At 51.4% G+C, this 18,234-nt stretch overlaps 7 protein-coding genes across 7 annotated transcripts; 4 read left to right on the plus strand and 3 right to left on the minus strand.

Annotated features, from left to right (window-relative positions):
- Window positions 1-477: 477 nt before the first annotated feature.
- On the minus strand, window positions 478-1,035 carry CTRU02_204789 (uncharacterized protein; the record flags this gene model as incomplete). The annotated part of the gene is made up of 1 exon (XM_036721266.1): window positions 478-1,035. The coding sequence occupies one exon, from the start codon at window positions 1,033-1,035 to the stop codon at window positions 478-480; it is 558 nt and encodes a 185-aa protein (XP_036587250.1).
- Window positions 1,036-1,839: 804 nt separating this feature from the next.
- Window positions 1,840-2,434, plus strand: CTRU02_204791 (putative GNAT family N-acetyltransferase; the record flags this gene model as incomplete). The annotated part of the gene is made up of 2 exons (XM_036721268.1): window positions 1,840-2,080; window positions 2,106-2,434. The coding sequence occupies 2 exons, from the start codon at window positions 1,840-1,842 to the stop codon at window positions 2,432-2,434; spliced, it is 570 nt and encodes a 189-aa protein (XP_036587251.1).
- Window positions 2,435-2,474: 40 nt separating this feature from the next.
- Window positions 2,475-3,740, minus strand: CTRU02_204790 (tRNA (uridine-2 -o-)-methyltransferase trm7; the record flags this gene model as incomplete). Its single annotated transcript, XM_036721267.1, has 2 exons — window positions 2,475-3,571; window positions 3,638-3,740. The coding sequence occupies 2 exons, from the start codon at window positions 3,738-3,740 to the stop codon at window positions 2,475-2,477; spliced, it is 1,200 nt and encodes a 399-aa protein (XP_036587252.1).
- Window positions 3,741-4,088: 348 nt separating this feature from the next.
- Window positions 4,089-6,483, plus strand: CTRU02_204792 (ATP-dependent rna helicase mak5; the record flags this gene model as incomplete). Its single annotated transcript, XM_070204422.1, has 3 exons — window positions 4,089-4,360; window positions 4,406-5,576; window positions 5,629-6,483. The coding sequence occupies 3 exons, from the start codon at window positions 4,089-4,091 to the stop codon at window positions 6,481-6,483; spliced, it is 2,298 nt and encodes a 765-aa protein (XP_070062185.1).
- A 536-nt stretch (window positions 6,484-7,019) lies between these two features.
- On the minus strand, window positions 7,020-11,000 carry CTRU02_204793 (uncharacterized protein; the record flags this gene model as incomplete). The annotated part of the gene is made up of 1 exon (XM_036721270.1): window positions 7,020-11,000. The coding sequence occupies one exon, from the start codon at window positions 10,998-11,000 to the stop codon at window positions 7,020-7,022; it is 3,981 nt and encodes a 1,326-aa protein (XP_036587254.1).
- Window positions 11,001-12,950: 1,950 nt separating this feature from the next.
- On the plus strand, window positions 12,951-13,859 carry CTRU02_204794 (uncharacterized protein; the record flags this gene model as incomplete). Its single annotated transcript, XM_036721271.1, has 1 exon — window positions 12,951-13,859. The coding sequence occupies one exon, from the start codon at window positions 12,951-12,953 to the stop codon at window positions 13,857-13,859; it is 909 nt and encodes a 302-aa protein (XP_036587255.1).
- A 1,542-nt stretch (window positions 13,860-15,401) lies between these two features.
- CTRU02_204795 (uncharacterized protein) lies at window positions 15,402-17,343 on the plus strand (the record flags this gene model as incomplete). Its single annotated transcript, XM_036721272.1, has 4 exons — window positions 15,402-15,506; window positions 15,582-15,929; window positions 15,981-16,497; window positions 16,550-17,343. 4 exons carry the CDS (start codon window positions 15,402-15,404, stop codon window positions 17,341-17,343), a joined length of 1,764 nt encoding a protein of 587 aa, XP_036587256.1.
- Between the last annotated feature and the right edge of the window lie 891 nt (window positions 17,344-18,234).

The following is an 18,234-nucleotide window of genomic DNA, read 5'->3' on the forward strand; positions in this document are numbered from 1 at the left end:
TATGACTTGGGCTTGTCTGGGCGTGAAGTATTGTGAGAGTTGAGAGGTAAGGTGAAGCTGGTGTTGAGAAGAAGAAGGTAACAGGATGAGATTATGTGGAAGATGCAAGTGGGTGAGATCGAAGGAAGAGTGTAAAAATTGAACAGGTAGTTGCAGCAGAAGTACAAAAGGGAAGAGCACAACCTCGAGAAAGTTCCTTTTCGGCATCTCACCTCAGAGCGAATGCTTGGAGGTACAGAGCATCTTGTGCCTTTTGAATTCATTTTACTGGAAGGAGGCCAACGTTTAATCCTCCTACGGCACTGCTGAGCATTCTGCAGGTTAAAAGGCTTACTCTGCTCTTCTTGGCACTATCAGAAGCCAGCAACAATATGCAATGTCCACCTTAATCAAAGCAGTACCAAGCTTCCTTCATCATCCAAGGCCTGTATCATTCGGTATGTCCCCTCCGGCATCCCCAATCCAACCATCGATGCATCAGACATCCCCCTGAATCAGTGCCATGAGCTTCATGCTCTCCTTAGCAGAACCCTCGATGCTAACTTGTCCGAGACTTTCAGTTTCCATGAATCTCCATTCAACACGCCTGACCTTCATCTCTTCGTTGAGATCAAAGACGACGACCTCCCGAACTTTGAGTACATCCCCGCGAGAAACCACTGGCCAGCCCACGAAAGGCGGCACTGAGAGCTCGCCGCAGCCCATCCATCTGTAATAACTCTCGGCATAACAGGTAATTCTTCCTCGGTCGGAAATCGTGAGAACAGGGACAACTCCAATGTCGACCTGCTTGTGGATAGTTTTGAAGTACTGAATTACCTCTTCTTGGCCGTAGAGGACCTCGCCGTCCAGGGTTGCGTCGAGGGCCACGACCATGGTCACGTCCGAGGTGTACCACTTCTCAATGGCGCTGTAATCTTCATTCATGAGCACGGTTCGGAGGTGGTCGCGGGTCTTTTCTTCGAGAGCGCGACGGAGCGTGATGTGACGCGATTCGCCTGATAGCTCAGCTAGGATGCGATGGACGTTCTCCATGTTGGTCTGGGGCTTGGTCAGATGACCTATCTGCAACAAAGGAATGAACAATTACATTGTGTGATCAACTGCAAGGTGCAATAAAGCAAGGATTTTCTTTGGAAGTGGCTTTCTGTTGCAGTGTGACGAGCTTGTCGCGTCCGTTGTGAGGTATGGTGAGGTGTAAGGAAACAAGTTGAAAGAGGCAAGAGCCTTGGATGGAGGACCTCGGTTCTGGCTCTTTCCTCTTTTGAGCCATGATTTTTTTTTTTCTCACTTTCAGTTTTCCGTTGGTATGACAATGAGATTTCATGATGAGAAGTCACAATTGAGCAGGCTCATGTGGCTCTAGTAGTCAGAAGAGCACCCATTTTTCAAGGATCTCAAAAAGCATGAGATCATACACTACTTTTATTTCAATGCATAGATTGACTTGTATCACCTTGCCTTTTTGAGCAAAATCATCATGAAAACTACCCTGCAATTAATCTCATCGGAGCTCATTCATGGACCCACCAAAGGCCGTAGCAGAGCGATCGGCATCGGAGCATTCATCCCCACCGGCCACTTGCCGAGAGTGGAATAGAAAACAACGCGGCAAATGGGCATACCCCACCTCGCCGAAAGCAAAAGAGTTCACGCCGACAGACACTCACAGTGGTGGCGTGCGGTATGACGTTGCCAAAAGACCTGAACGGGGGACGCTCGATCCTCTCTCCACACAAGCAGTCCCAATTTAAACAACCTTCAGGTTTTGTCACGGATCGACTTAAGTTTTAGGTATCTTTCAACTACATCCCTCGACTTGTATGATACACAGAAAAGATGCCGAACCAGATTCCCACCAAGCAGTGGTACAAGGACGACTACCTCATCTCCACCGATCGGTCGCTCCTCCAACTTGATGCCATCAACAACGCCTTCGACTCCGAGTTGCTGTGGTGGGCGAGGCGGGTGCCAGAGCACGTGCTGCAGAGAATGATTGACAACTCGTTATGTCTCGGCGTATACAAGCTCCCCCAATCTACTGTCGAGATTGCAGGTTCGTTGCTTCCTTCTGTGTCCCGTACTCGACTACTCACATTAGCCAGGGAAGAAAGGGCCGGAGCTCGTGGGCCTTGCGAGGGTCGTCACGGATTACGTCTCATTGGCCTATCTGGCGGACGTGTACGTCTTGCAGGAGCATCAAGGGAGGGGTCTTGCACCGTGGTTGATGGAGTGCCTGAATGAGATGTTGGACGAATGGCCGGAGCTGCGGCGCTTTCTTCTCTTGACGTCGTCGCCGCAAGCGAGCAAGTTATACGAGAAGACACTGAGGACGACGGAGTGGGGCAAGTCGTACGATGGGAAGCTGTATCTGCTTGAGAGGCGAGGACCAGCCGTTCCTGATGGGCCTGAGGATGATGATAATGATGATTAAAGGGCAGGCGAAATGATCTCTTAAATGATGAGATTGGTGTTTACACCTTGACGGATGTCTTGCCATAGGCTCCACCTGCGGCCTTTCGAAGTTCGATCGCACGCTTGTAAGGGGGTGCAGTTGGCGGCTGGACAGGGTCGAGAGAAACATGGTCTTCAGGCAGCTGATAGGAAGCATCAGAATCAAATGCTGAAAGATCGCCGCACGCAATAAAGGGTGCAATCCATCTAATGTGCTTCTCGTGATCGGAGGTCTCGTCCGTCTCATCGTAGGCTTCAACCTCGACCACTTCACCAGCACCTCTCGAGGCGGAAGCAGTAGGTGCTGTATCCCAGGTTCCGAGCACAGGGTTCTGCATCAGTGCGTCGGCAATAACCGGCAACTGAGCCCTCCTCTCCTCCAACATCTTAGGTAGCTCGTGGCCTACACCGAGCGGGTTCTCCAGACTGGCATGGAAACCGGCTGGGGGCTGGAAGTTGATGCAAACGATGAAAGCCTCCACACTGCTTGCACGAGAGGATCTGGGCTTGGCGACGATGACAGTCTCAAAGAAGATCTTGAGCTGGGCATAGAGGAGGTCGACATTGCGGCCGCGGAAAATCTTGGCGACAAACTTGCCGCCGGGCTTCAGCACGCAAAGGGCGAGGTTGAGAGCGGCAAAGAGGAGTTGTGATTGAACGTAGATGTCGAGATCGTGAAGACCAGTTACATCGGGTGCACCGTCACTGATGACAAGGTCGACGGGGCTGCTCGCCTGCTTGCTCTTGGAGTTGGCATCGTATTCAGGGTCCAGAGCCTTGAGCAGCAACGGGACAGTAGCGGGATGGGTGATGTCTGCGCGGAGGGTGATGATGCCTGGCAGAGGGCTAATGGGCTGCAGGTCAATAGACACAATCTTGACATCCTTGCGGGGCTGGGGCTCCTGAGACTCTGTCTCTGTCTTCTCAGACACCTCAGATTCAGGGGTAGCAGGGAAGACGCCAAGCATCTCCTGGCGGAATTTGGCCTCACGATCTTGCCATGCTGAACGACCAAACTTCTCTCCCTTGATGAGAACACGAGAAAGCACTTGCGACCAACTTCCAGGGGCGGCACACAAATCGACAACCCTCGTCACATTGGCGAACAAGTCGAATTCTACGTGGGTATCAGTACTCAAAAATTCAAAGCCAATATTTTGGCGGGGTAAAGTGAGTCACCCACCCTCATCAAGCTGCAGCAACTTAAAAGCACTGCGTGCACGCCAGCCTTGTTCCTTGGCGAGGCGGTAGTAAGCATCACGCTTATCCTTGGAAGACTTTCCCATTGTGACGAGGGGGTGGCGTGGCTGATCTCAGATTTGGTGGGGGATATTCAGGCGAACCTTTGGAGGGGTTTTGGAGGGGTTCTCAATCCTGTGTCTCGGCAGAAAATTTGACAGCGGTGACCGGATTCTGTAGGGCTGAGATAAGGTGTGGTCAATGCACTGGGTGGGCCTCCGAACTGTCCCTGGTCGGTGTGAGTGTTTTTCCGGATCCGCCAAAAAAATTTGGGAAGAAGGAGCAGCTCAATTGCTTGGGGTGGAAAGCAGAGGTCGGAATTTTGCTGGAGAATTTCGCGGGGCATTTCTTTTCAGTCTTTCTTTCGCCCAGAAAACCACAACGTACACCGAAAAATGGAGCATCTTTCGAAGCAAAAAAGGAAACACCAGCTTTCCGATGCCAGTCAGGCACCCAAAAAGCGCCAAAAGTCTGGCGCTGTGAAGACTGCTCAGCCCAAGAAGCGCGCTGTCAGTGTTGGTTCGCTGCCATGGAAGAAGGTCGACTTGCCCGAGATGTTTGGCGATGCGGAGGGTTTCTACGGCTTGGAAGTGATTGAGGGAGTTGATGTCGTGAAGCAAGGCGATCAAGTCGAATTTGTAAGCTTCTATTCCTTCTTATATCCCTAGTGCGACGTTCATGGCTAACAAGACCAGGTCACTGCCCTTCCCACCTCGACCGAAACGGAACACGATGACGAGTTCGAAGGTTTCAGCGACTCTGAGCCTGCCGCAAAGCCCACCGACCAAAATGAGAAGACCAAGGCGGAGCCAAAGAAGGCCAAGAAGGAGAAGCCTGTGAAGGCGGATCAAAAGCCCAAGGACAACAAGAAGAAGGCTACCAATGCGACCGACGACGCTGCCGCTGCCGAACCCGCAACCGAAGAAACCGAGGGCAAAAAGAAGAAGGAGAAAAAAAAGAAGACACAGCCAAAGCCCGAGGACGCAAAGCTTGAGAGCAATGTCTTTACGGCACTGGAGGCTGCGGAGGAAGCCGAGGAGGACCTCGATATGGCTGCTTGGGTTGACCTGGGCCTCTCGCCAGCCATTGTGTCTGCCATTGCCAAGCTCAAGTTCACCAAGCCGACTTCGATTCAAGCATCCTCGATACCCGATATCCTCGCCGGCCACGATGTTATTGGTAAGGCGTCCACCGGTTCCGGTAAGACGCTGGCATTTTCGATTCCCATCGTCGAGGACTGGATTGAGAAGTTCGAGGCCAGGGGGGACAAGGAAGAAACCAACAGGGCCCCGATTGCGCTGATTCTCTCACCGACGAGAGAACTGGCTCACCAAATCACCAACCACATCAAGAACCTCTGCGCCGGACTGGACAACGGACCGTTCGTGTGCTCCGTGACGGGAGGTCTGTCAGTGTACAAGCAGCAGAGACAGCTGGCCAAGGCCGACATCGTTATCGGTACGCCTGGTCGTCTGTGGGAAGTCATCAGCACAAGCACCGAGTTGATGGCGGCTTTCAAGAAAATTCGGTACCTGGTTGTCGATGAAGCTGACAGGCTTCTGAGCGAGGGACACTTCAAGGAGGCTGGGGAGATTCTCGATGCTCTCGACAGAGAAGCAGTAGATGAAGATGACGACGATGAGGACAAGGAGCTCTCCGCCCGGCAAACGCTTGTCTTCTCTGCCACATTCCACAAGGGTCTGCAACAGAAGCTTGCTGGGAAGGGCAAATGGGGTCTCATGTCGGAGACAGAGTCCATGGAGTACCTCCTTAAGCGCCTTAACTTCCGCGAAGAGAAGCCCAAGTTCATCGACGTCAACCCCGTCGCTCAGATGGCTACAGGTTTGAAGGAGGGCATCATCGAATGTGGTGCCATGGAAAAGGTACGCCCCGACACTAACCCCATCTCACTGATTCACATACTAATTGAACCAGGATCTCTACCTCTATGCCGTTATTCTCCTGAACCCCAACCGCCGCACGCTCGTCTTCACAAACTCCATCAGCGCCGTCCGCCGCCTGACGCCCATGCTTCAGAACCTCAACATCAACGCCCTGGCTCTGCACTCGCAGATGCCGCAAAAGGCCCGTCTTCGCTCCGTCGAACGTTTCACCGCCACGAAAGAAAACACCACATCGGTTCTCATCGCCACCGACGTCGCCGCCCGTGGTCTCGATATCCCCGGCATCGACCAGGTCGTGCACTACCATGTGCCGCGCGCAGCAGACATGTACGTCCACCGATCCGGTCGTACGGCGCGTGCGCAGAGGACAGGTCTAAGCATCATCCTCTGCGGGCCAGAGGAGGTTGTCCCTACAAGACGTCTCGCGGCCAAGGTTCATGCGGAGGAGGCGAGCAAGAAGAAGTATCTCATGCGGACGATCGACATTGATCGCCGTATCGCGTCGAAGCTCAAGCCCAGAATAGACCTCGCAAAGAAGCTCGCGGACGCGACGCTGGCGAAGGAGAAGGGCAACAAGGACGACGACTGGGCGAGGGCGGCAGCCGAGGAGTTGGGTGTTGAATACGATAGCGAGGAGCTGGAGAAGGCGGGCACGTGGGGCGGCAGGGGAAGCCAGAGGAAGAAGAAGCAGAAGGAGAACCAGCAGGTCACCAAGGCTGAGATGTACGCCATGAGGGCGCAGCTGAGGGAACTGCTTTCCAGGAGAGTCAACGCCGGCGTTAGCGAAAAGTACATTACTGCTGGAAATATGGATATCGAGGAGTTGTTGAAGGGTGGACGGGGCGATTTCCTGGGCAAGGTTGACGGGCTCGATTTGGAGGACTAGATAAACATTTACTGAATAATGATACTGTTTCAAGCCATTCAATTAACAGGACGCCGGGGTCTTGCAGAGAAATCTCCACGAACTAATAGGTGAATGTCTCAATCTGACGATAGCAACGGCTACGACTACTCATTCTCATCATGTCTACAACCATGCAGTCACTTATTACGGCAAGTTGAACTATTCCGAAAACTCTCTATTGTCCTCATGTCTGATTCTGTTCTCATACTCAATTCCTCAGAGAATCAACCAAACCAGACGTCTCACTATTCAATCCTCCAATAACTGTGAGACCAGGCCATCCAAGCCCTCAAATATAAATCCAACACGAAAGCACAAAAGTCAGGCTATACCAGCCAAATCAGCAAGAAAAAATAAATAAAGAAAAACAAAAACATGCAGAGCAAAAAACAAAACAGAAATCAGTCTCATTCCTCCTCGGGGAACGGACTGGAAAAAGGATCTTTGGACGGAGACGCAAAAGGTACGTGCTTGACGAAGCCAGCTTCGGCAAGCGCCCTCAACTTGTCGAGTTGCTACCTCGATTCGGGGTCCATCGGAGCCTTGACGGGCGTCTCGGGCGCTTTGCCCTTGTCATCAGACGACGATGCCTCTGCGGCGGCGGCTTCTTGCTCTTTATACTTGGCCAGCGAGGCTGCGGAGCGCGGTTGCTTCTGCGCGACTCTGGGACGGCGTTTCTCCGTAGCTGGCTCCTTTCGCGCGGTCTTTGGGCGAGTCTGTTCGGCGACGGGCGTAGTCGTCGTGTTCGATGTTGTGGCGGGCGTAGCCGAGTTCGACGCGGTGACTGGTGCCTTTCTTGCGGTTCTGGGCCGCATGGTTCCGTCGACTTCGGTGGCGGGAACGGTGATGTAGACAGTGTGCTTCATCGCGCTCTTCAGCTTCGGTTTCCCCGTTGCGGTATCCGTCGAGCCCGATGCCTGAGGGGCGGGCGGTTGGTTGAGCGCCGTGGGCTGCGTGTTGCCGACTCTGAAACGGACGGTCTTGAGAGGAGCAATCTTCCTCTTCGAGATGACTTCTTCGCTGGCTGTGAGAGGGTTGTTCTGATCACCTGTTGAGGTGGATTGCGCCGAGTCGGTAGCAGATGCGCCTTGCGCAAAAGGGTTGGGGAGGTTTTTCGTGTCAAGGAAGGAAGTAGAAAAGGTCGAGTTTCTCCGTGTGGTAGTGGCCTTGATCTCCAGCTCCATCTTGTCGAATTCCTCATTCAGAGCCTGTGTAAGCGGGTCATCGTCGTCATTAATCTCGGTATCGCCATCCTCGTCTTTGGTGTTGGACTCGGTAGAGTCTCCCATGGCTACTTCGGGTGCGGCGGTGGGAGAGTCCCCAAACAGGGACGATAGAGAAGGTGATGATAGAATGGGTGACTTTGGGGATGGTATACGCCCGGGGAGAGCGATGGTGTCCATGGGCCCGGCGGAATTTGCAGCTGTCATGTTGATCAGCGGCATCACAACGCCGTTGCGTCGAACAGGTTCTGAGCGAGGCGTAACTGCGGTGGGAACCTTGCTCCTGAGCTGTGCATTCTCTGCTTCGAGGCGCTGGTACTCGTCCCTCAGTTTCTTGTTCTCCGCTTCGAGACGCATACCCTCTTGGTACATGCGCTGGTCTTTGCGCTTCTCATCGTGAAGAAGACGTTCGTAATTGTCAACATCGGCCTCGAGTTCCTTTACTCGCTTCTGGCAATCGCTGTCAGACTGGGTGTCCATCTTATGGTCACCTCCCTGTTGGAGAAGTCGTTGCTTCTGTTGAAAGTTCTTGACTTCGCGCTGGTAATCCTGTTCCAGCTGAATCTTGACTTGCTCGACATTTTGCTTCTCTTCTTCGAGGCCACGCTTCTGCTGGGCGCATTCTTGTAGCTGCTGGGCGACGATGCGTTTTTCCTGCTCCAACTTTTGGTTCCATTGCGCGTAGCCTTTCTTTTCATCTCCCATGGATTTTTTGACAAGGTCAAATGCCTCCTTCTCATCTTCCAAGGCGTCTCTCACCTGCTGCAGAGCCTCCTTCTCGTCCTTGAGGAAATTTTTCTGCTGCTCGATGCTCTCCTTTTCAGTCTTGATCTCTTGCTTCTCCATCTTGAGCTTCTGTTTCTCCAGCTTAATATTCTGCTGCACCTGGAGTCCGTCCACTTTGGGGAGATTTTGTCGCTCCTGTTCCAAGTTGTGCTGTAACTGGCCGAGCTCTTGTTTCTTCTCCTCCAGGGCCTGGACTTGCTGGTCGATGTTCTGTCGCTCCAGAGTAAGCGCGTGATGCTGCTGATTGTTGTTGTTCTGCTGTAATTCGAGGCTCTTCTTGAGCTCCTCGAGACCCTGGGTCTGCTGTTCAATGTTCTGGCGCTCCAAATGGAGGGCATGTTGTTGCTGGTTGCTGTTGCTCTGCTGCAGCTCCAGACTTTTCTTGAGTTCTTCGAGACCTTGCGCTTGCTGCTCAATGTTCTGTCTCTCCGCCGCCAAAGCTTGCTGCTGCTGGTTGATTCCATTTTGCTGCAGCTCGAGGCTCTTCTTGAGCTCTTCGAAACACTGAGACTCCTGTTGAATAGACTGTTTCTTTTTCTCAATATCGTCCAATGTCTCCTTCTCCTGGGCACGCAAACTCTCATCCAGGAGCTCCCTGGTGTACTTCTTCTGGTACTCCATTTGTTGTTCGTGAGCCTCGATCTCCTTCTCACGGCTCTCTAAGCTTTCGCGTTGGGCATCGTACTGCTCCTGCAGACTCTGCCGCATCTGCTCGATGGCTTCATTCTGGCCCTGCGAAGAGGCCGCCTCGGATTTCACACGCAGCCTCTGCTCCTGGCGTTCAAACTCACTTTGGAGGCGCTGTGTCTCACGGCGAATCTCGCCATCGTGCCAATCCTGTAGAAGTCGGCGTTCCTTGTTGTACTCTTCTTGGAAGAACTGAAACTTTTTCTCGCATGCACTCTCGAATTCTTCTATGAGCGCCTGGCGTTTTTTCTCGTACTCCTCATCTCGAGCCTGGCATGCGGTATCGTACATTTCTTGCAGGCGTTGTTTCATTTGGTCCTCACTCTCCTCACTCTGCGGACTTTTGACTGGCTTCTCAACAGAAGCCTTCTTTTGGATGTCGTCATACGCGCTCTGAAGGCGCTCATTCTCAACTTTCAAATACTGGTTGGCCTTCTCAAGGCTCTTAACACGGTTTGCCTTCGTGGACTGGTCTTTCAGAGCATCATACGCAATCTGAAGACGCTCGTTCTCAACTTTCAAGTCTCGGTTGGTATTCTCAAGACTCTCGATACGATTCGCCCCCGCAGGTTGGTCCTTCAGAGTATCGTACGCATGCTGAACGCGCTGGATCTGAGCTTTCAGCTCTTGATTGTTCTTCTCAAGGTCCTGGACACGCTTTGCCTCTGTGAGCTGGCTATGAAAGAGTTGCATTTGCTGCTTGATGCTTTTGTTGCTGGTTTTCGCATCCTCAAGCTGGCGGCGATACTCCACAAGCTTCTTAGTCAGAAGACTAATGTCTTCTGCTTGTTTGTCCATGCATCTACCGAACTTGTTCTCTCGCTGTTTGGCTTGGGCACGAAGCATGTTCTTCTCGGCTTCCGCTTGCTGGTATGCCCGCCTGCGGGCTGCGTCGGCCTCTTCGAGGCTGTCTTCCAAGCCCTTGATGGTGTCATCGCGCTTTGCAATCTGGGCTTGCAGCGATTTGATTGTCTGTGACTCAGGACGATACAGTGTGATTTGCTTCTCGCTCTCAGCGAGACGCTGCTCAGCATCTTTGCGTTTGCGACGTTCGTCATGGATTGCCGCGATGTACTTGTGGGCGGCTGGTGAAGACACAATCAATCGTTCACGTCTTTCTGCCTGTTCTTCGTACTCTTCTATCTCTGCGTCCCACTGCTTGATGAGGCTGGTGGTCTCTCTCTTTGCAATTTGTAGCTGAAGCTCGGTGTGCTCGCATACATCCTTTGGCTTCATACAAGCGCGTGCGAGATCGGCAGCGGTCATGACAGTCGAGGTAGATGAGTCGGTGTAACTTGTTCGAGTAGTAGCCAAAGGCTGTCGAACTGGGGTAAGGGGTTTCTGACCACGACTGATGCGGATGCAGTTTCGGAGGCGAAGGGTATAAGGATCGACCATGGGATTGTTCAAAACCTTGTTTTCAAAGTCAAAGGCAATGTTGTAAACAAGTTTGATGACAACTCCAATAGTCTTTGTGAAGAGACCAAACCCCCAATCCCAGAAGGGGAGGAGGTAGACTGTGAGGTAACGGGCGAAGCGATCCTCGATTTTCTTCGCCTTTTCGGGAGAATAGGCAAGTGATGTGGCATATGAGCCAACAAAGATATCCCAAAGGCACAGATGGACCCAGGGAAGAAGAGGGATGAGGTGAAGAACCATAAAGAAGGCCGCAAACCAGTGGATGTAGACGTCAATAGGGGGTAGGGAAAAGAAGATGGTCTCGCCGATATGGTAGCCCATCATGATCATTGCAATGAGCCAGAAGCCCTTAGCAATGTAGGTGAAGCCGTTGTTGTTCATCTTGGCTGTTTGTAGAGATGAATTGGCGATGCCAGAATGATGTTGTTTGTGAAGAATGGATAGAAAGAAGTGTGTGGATGAAGAATAGATGAAGAGAGGTTTTTGATTGTGATGAAGTAGAAGTTGTGATTGAAAGTGAAGAAGCAAAAGTCGTGGGTGTATTGAAAAATGAACGAGGGCAAGAGGCAGGGTGAAGTGAGTTGGAAGGGAAGGTACGACTTTCAGATATGGGGAAGGTGCGACTGCCACAGATGCCGACGTCGTGTACAACTTGGCTCTTCGAGGTTTACTTTCAATGCAGTGATAATAAGTTTGATCCGTAAATCCACAATATCAGATCAATTACTGTCGCTTCAGAAACCAGTAGCCAGAAGCAGGGATGAGAATTCTTGTTGTCATCAGCTTCTGGGGATGAAGCCCATCAGACTCCGGGTGTGTAGTCGTCCAGATACGCTTGAAACGGTCGAGGGAACAGGAAAATTGAGAATAAACATATGTTCTTCCGTTTCATATTGGACTCGAGCTGCGTATTATTTCAAAGGGGCAGACGACTAGATAAGTGGGAGGAAGGCGGCTGATTGTTGGAGCGGATGAGTTCATCTTACACTTCGCCGCACCTGACTTTGAGACATTTTGCCTTGAAATGAAGATTTACCGACGTCTTGAAATGGATCCTTGAATGGAATTGTTCTGTCACGACAAGGGGGTGTGGTATTTGAGGTCTTTGATAAAGAACAAGTAAGGTGAGATCTTACAGAAGTCGGGCAGTGCTTCAGCAGACCATGAAGCATCCATTGTGACAGTTTTTTCTTGATTACAAAAGGTCTTCAGTAATAGACAGAAAACAAAGCAGAAGACAATGCACACAAATATTTCTTTTCAAGCGGTGAAAGAAGATGAAGAGACCATCAGCATGCGCCTTGCAACAAACCGAACAGTTACGCTGTCATTGCAAACAGCTGCCTCCAGACAGTACCCACTGGCTATGCAAAATGCTCATATGTGCATACCCATGCCGTCTCGTTTGAGGTGAAGTTGCAGCTGCCCGCACATCTACCGAGCCTAATCGGTCCCCCACTTCAATTACCGTAGTGCCTGGTTGGCAGCCATGTGTCGCCTGGGAATCAGGACGTAAACCTACTTAGAATGCCATCAAGGCTAGATTTGATCTTTGTAAGCTTTCTATCTAATGCGGAAACTTGTATAGAAATGCCACAAGTACCTTGAAGGACATCTGGCTCAGAGCCGACTGCGATAGACTTTCTTGAAGACACAGCACCTTCAACGTCCTAATGTGAGCCTGGACATACTTTCTAATTGGTGGGCGAAAGACGAACAATTACAGCAGTCCCCTTTTCAATGAACACAACGACAGCAGTGTTTAACACTGCTTCAATGCATTGTTCTGATCTTGGCTGATTCTTTGTGTGTTGCAGCATTTACTATTCTAATCTGTTCGGGGTCAAAGACACATTGGTATGGACGTGGAATGGGCCAGATCAGTCGGGGCTTGTTGAAGGCTTCCCACTTGCGTCATTGAACTTGCTGAACAATACTTCAAAGTTTCCAACAGAGACAACCACTCTGGCCCTGTCGTGGCTGGTCCGAACTTAAGTCCATAAAATCCTCTCACCTTGGTTGATACCATGTCTTCCACACATTTCCGACACTTCTATCTCCGGTATCATATCGTTAAACCACAAAATTGTCGACACTGCAGAATTCAAAATGATGGAACTACGAAAGAAATCAACTGTCATGGTCCAAGTTAGCGCTCTCCCAAGGCCGAATTCCTTATCCACAGGGACTATCACAACTGCATCATTTTTAACGGCGGCTGAGGCAACCTTGAATCAGGAGATCCCGAGGCTTTCTACCGACGAGATGTTTGGAGAAGCGAGCCGACTAGCCAAAACGCTCAGCACATTGTCAGACAAGCCTGCAGAAAAGATGACTAGGATCTCGTTCGACACGTCCACAAAACACCACTACTTTGACTTGACCGGCCACCGCCGCAGAGTCGACGAGCGCAAACGAAAGGAGGTACGAGAACAAGAAGAAAAATTAGCCGAGGCGGAACGCCGAGAACAGACACGTCGTACGTCGATAATTGAAGCACAAGAGTTCTTGGAGGAGTTCATCCGAACAAGATGGGAGACGAACTTCTCCCACGGGCACGTCAAAATCCACTGCAACCTCACAATGGACGAGGTCAAGGACCTGGGGCACCTTGATAAAGCCAACGGTTCAAGGGCATGCCGCAAGCTCATCACTGCTCCCGTCATCCATGATGCGATTGGGTATGCGCTCTGGATGGACCTCCACGAGAAAGCAATCATGGAAGAGCTTGGGAATAAACCAGAAACCAATCTCGTCATTGAACATGAGAGACCAATCATATCCACTGCAAAGGACGACAAACGAAAATGGAGTCACTTTTCAACCCATCATGCCGAAGAAGAACCTCCCATCCGACGTACGAGGTCCATGACCCGCCGCGCGACCGTGGGTGACATTTCTGCACGGGATAAACGGTCGCGTTCAGCCTACGAAATCGTTTCGACTACCGAACGCAATAGAAGAAAGAGCGATATGCCCCTTGTCAGAGCTGATCAGGTTATGTGCATGACTTGCGGGTGTAGGGCAATGGGCAGCATCCAGCCTGAAAACGACGTCAAGGAGGAGGAAGAAGAAGAAGAAGAAGAAGAAGAAGAACAAGAGGAAGAAAAAATTGAGGAAATCACGGATAAAAAGAGACATGTCATTTCGAGAAGATTGTCCGCGAAGATGAGCAAAAAGTTGACGGCGTTTGGGGGAGGTGTCGCGAGTGGTTATGGAGGCTCTCGATTGATTGCCTAAATTACTACACATCACAGATTTTAGCATGCCGATGAAGACAGGTATTTTGGAAATGTCTAGATGAGAGAGAAGGAATCATCGATGGATAACGAGATGGGATTTTGGATGGAATTGAACAAATTGATACCACAAATGAGAAGTAAGATAGAATCCTGGTGGTGGGGATTCATGGGAACCCCGAGGCAGAATTGAAGGAGTTGAAATTCAGAGTTTGGTGCTACAGCGATGTTTAGCTGAGAAAAGCTACACAAATGTGATGTGACTCCGGATCGGGGGGTGGTGTGGGACATGCAGAGCTTATTCCAGCCTGCCTGGAGCACACAGACCCCGGCCCGGTATTCTCAATGATCTAAAAGTCATCTTTCGGTTTATATGTACAGCTAATGATTTAAGCTGTGTTGCTGTTTCTGTACAATACCCGACCTTGGTGCCCCTGTCTCAGCTCAAAAAGGCGCAATAGACTGCGAATTACTTCTCTCGTACTTTGCGCTAAATCTCCCTGCCAGCAACATGTGTCTGCGCATTAAGGTAATCGGGCATTATTACTGTTTAAGCGGCAGACTAACCCGGCTTGGCCAATGAGCTTGACCACCCTTGTTTGAACAGCTGCAGGTCCCTGTTTGTGGCGTCTGTCGGCGGCCCTACTCATATTTCGCGCCAGCATCATCACGCCATGATTGCCTTGATGGGAATTTTCCAAGAGATAACATTTGAGCAGCCTGGTGAGGTGTCATATCCAAGATCTCAATCGAATTCGCTCCCAGATGCGAAAAAGTTCGTCTGTTTATCTGTTCATCTACCATATCCGCTTCTTCACTCACCAACGCTCATCAACCTGCTGTTAAGCCAAACCGCCACCTCTCTAAGCCAGTCTGTCTTTGATTAGGCGACGCCATGCGGCTGCAGCTGAAAAATTGCGCGTAGAAGCGCCGTTTTCAATCTCTTCTTCTCCCAACGGCTGGCCAATGGCTCATCACCATCGTCGCCTTATCGAGTGGCCCGTGGGGGAGTGTCTTGCCTCTATATTGCCCCGTATTACATGGCCATGGAGCTTTCTCATCTCTTTTAAGCATATCGGGGCTAGGTAGCTGGTCAGTCTTGCACTGCAACAGGAAGTCTCAGACCATTCCGCTCATCTCAATGCTGCTTGCTTGGCGGTTGACTACCTCGAAGCCGCCCTTGCCTCAGCCTTTCAGCTGACAGGGGTGAGCTACTTGGCGCCATCGTGACAGGGGTAATGGGTGGTGCCTCATGAACTGATTGACTATCAATACCACCAAAATGTGCCTCCTTGTGATGCCCGCCTAACTCGTCTAGGCCGTGTGGAATGTGTGGTGGCTTGTTGTGAATAGGAGGTGTCTGTCTTCCCCGCGTCTGTCCCAATACTTCGATTGTTTGTCTTCAAGCCGTAGGTAAGGCTCCCCTCTTTCTCTCAGACATCATCCTTGAAAGCCCGTTCTATCTTTTTTTCCCATTCTTTCTCGGACGGCTTCTGCCATTTCCTTCATCACCCCATATCTCGCTCGCCTATCGGCTTCCATCATGACGCGAATATTGGTCCAGGTGTTGCTGTCTATATACCTCTGTGGCTTTGCTACGGCGGCCAATATCGTGTATGTCACTGACCTCTCAATCTACACTTTACTGGTAAGTTGGACTGCTATTTCTTTTACTGGTCTTGCGAATATCTTCAATCCAAGAGTATGCTGACCACACGTTCAGGCACCATGCGCCCAGTCGGCTCTGTCGTACAACATCTTCAGGCAGACTGCTTCTGCCTGCGGTGAAGCCCCCACCGACTTGCAATCATGTGTCTGCACAAAGAACAACAATGCGGTGGCTATCGCCACGTCCATAGCGAAATCGGTGAGCTACAGCTGCGGCTCGTCTGCCTCGGATGACCAGACGAGCGCAGCAGCCGTCTTCAGCCAGTACTGCCACCCGGAATCAACAATAGCACTGGCAACGCCGACGACCAATCTCGTCACCCAATACCCGACAGACATCCCCGCCTTTTCTAACCTGGTGTCTTGCGCGCAATCGGGAGTGTCATATGCCGTATACTCGATGGTGGGTTTCCCTGCGTCGAACCCCTTTGGCTGATGTTGACAAGGTTTCCAGAGATCACTGTGCCCTGAGCCAGCCAGCTTGTTGGCCCCGTGTATGTGCGTAAAGAATGATAATTCGGCCCGCGTCAGTCGTTCCATTGCCTCTCTTGTCAGGTATTCCTGCTCCAACGCGGCCGACGTGACCTCCGCCGGCGAATTTTACAATGCCTTCTGCGCCATGAACCAAGGGACCACGGCTTTTCCTCAGCCATCCCCGCCGCCTGGTGACATGACGTACTACATCACCGCTTTATCACAGTACAACTCGCTCGCTCCTTGTGCTCAGTCGGGTATGTCGAACGCAGTGTCGTCTTTTGCGAGGTCTTTCTGCCCGGATGGCCCTCAGGCGATGGCGTCGTGCATGTGTTTGAAGGACGGTGTTACGAACATGGTGGTTAATACTTTGACGTCGGATGTCAAGTACTACTGCTCTTCCACTGCGACGGAAGATGTATCGTCTGCCCTGGCTGTTCTGGACTTTTACTGTAAGGCTGCTAAGAGAGAGGTTGTTGCGACTGTCGCCGAATCAAGTGAGATCTTTCCAATCCTTACCAAGAGGCTCTTCATACTTACAAGAACTAGTTGCCCAAACGTATCCTACCGCACGAGCAGGCACAGGATCAGGAACATCTGCCCCGAGGCCAACGGGCACTGGCGCCGGTAGCGGCTCTGGTGGCAACTCCGGCGGTAATGAAGAAAAGCAAAGCAGCAGCAATATTGCCCCGATTGTGGGTGGTGTCGTCGGTGTGCTGGGCGCTCTCGCTTTCGCAGGTCTCGTCGCGCTTGTCGTCCTTCGCCGTAAGAAGAAGGCTCGGGCACAGGCCAATTCTCAAGGCCCTTTCTTGACGAATATGGGACCGCCAGGAATGAGCGGGCCACCAGAGCTGGGAGGCACCATGCTCTCTTCTCTCCCCCACAAGAGCCCTTCGATGAGCGTTGCCAAGGTCGGCTCTCCACGCTCAGATACTGTATCACCCGCTTCTGCCTACGGTAATAGCGCATATGCACCACCACCCATGGGATCCGAGCTGCCAGGGCAAGGAATGCCCCCTCCAGTTCCCGAGATCCCGGCGAACACCAACGGAAATCTACAACCTGGAGGCCATTTCATGCCCTCCGAGCTGCAAGGACAGTATGCTCAGACGGAACAGGCAGGGCAGCATTACGGCCAGAGTCTTCCTCTTCCACCTGAGCTCCAGGGAGGACAGATGGCACCTGCTGAAGCGTACGGTCAGCCCATTCATCAGATGCTGAGCGGACCTCAACCTGTGTATCAAGCGCAAGGGAACCAGCGGGCGGAGCTCCAGGGTATGGGGTGGCATTCTGGGCCCACTCCAGGGTATTCTGAGTTGGATTCAAGCCATAATCGAAGGTAACTTGCGTTGGTCGATGAACTTTTTTGGGCGGGAACATGGCGTAAGTGGTTAAAACGACTTTGGCATGGTGTAGGAGCCTAGAATTTGGCTGTTGTCTGGATATTGATAATGGGGTTTAACGATTAGTATGAAAATCAGTTCTGACAAATACTTAAAGAATAACAAATAACTTCTTACTGCAATGATTCTCCTCAAATGTACAGCGGGCCTTGTCCAGTCGGTCGCTGTTGATTTTGTGGTGTTGAAGGCATCTATGTGATTCCAATTCAACATTGCTGAGAAAGACAGCTTAGTAATAATGATTATGAATGTTGAATGTTGGGAAAGGTCAGATTAAGAGAGGAGGGCAGTGACCACTAAGCTGACCTTCCTTACCTTCACTTGCCTCACCTTCCTCACCTCACCATGAGTTCGGTGTATCTCGGTCAGTAACTCTGAATTCATCAGGTACGTACTCAAAGTCCAAGCTCTGATGAGTCAGCCGGCGCATCATCGGCGAAACAGCCAGCTCTTAGCTTGCTACTCTGTGATTGGCCAAAACTCATACTTCGCTGTCACCTGTGGAAGCAGCTTCTCAGTGTACCGGTCAGCCTTGCATTGCTCGCTCAGGCCGTCTGGTTCGAAAAACATCCTTCTGGTCGCGCTTGCCCAAAATCTTGCGATTTCTTCTCCTGTCGACGTCAACCACCCACACAACTCCTCGTCGTCGGATTCAACCTCGACACCGCCTCAACCCCAAGGTAGGCGGAGTTTGGGTGATTGTGCACTCTGAAGACGAGGCCTTTACCATTCCTTTCCTTTGTTATTGTATCATCTTGACATATTCCTGCTACAGCACTCCCGACAGGCGGGGTGCCGAACGCGCAACAGAACCATCGTCAATCGATCATT

This window comes from Colletotrichum truncatum (assembly GCF_014235925.2).
Source record: "Colletotrichum truncatum strain CMES1059 chromosome Unknown Contig_0002, whole genome shotgun sequence".
Classification (NCBI taxonomy): Eukaryota; Fungi; Ascomycota; class Sordariomycetes; order Glomerellales; family Glomerellaceae; genus Colletotrichum; species Colletotrichum truncatum.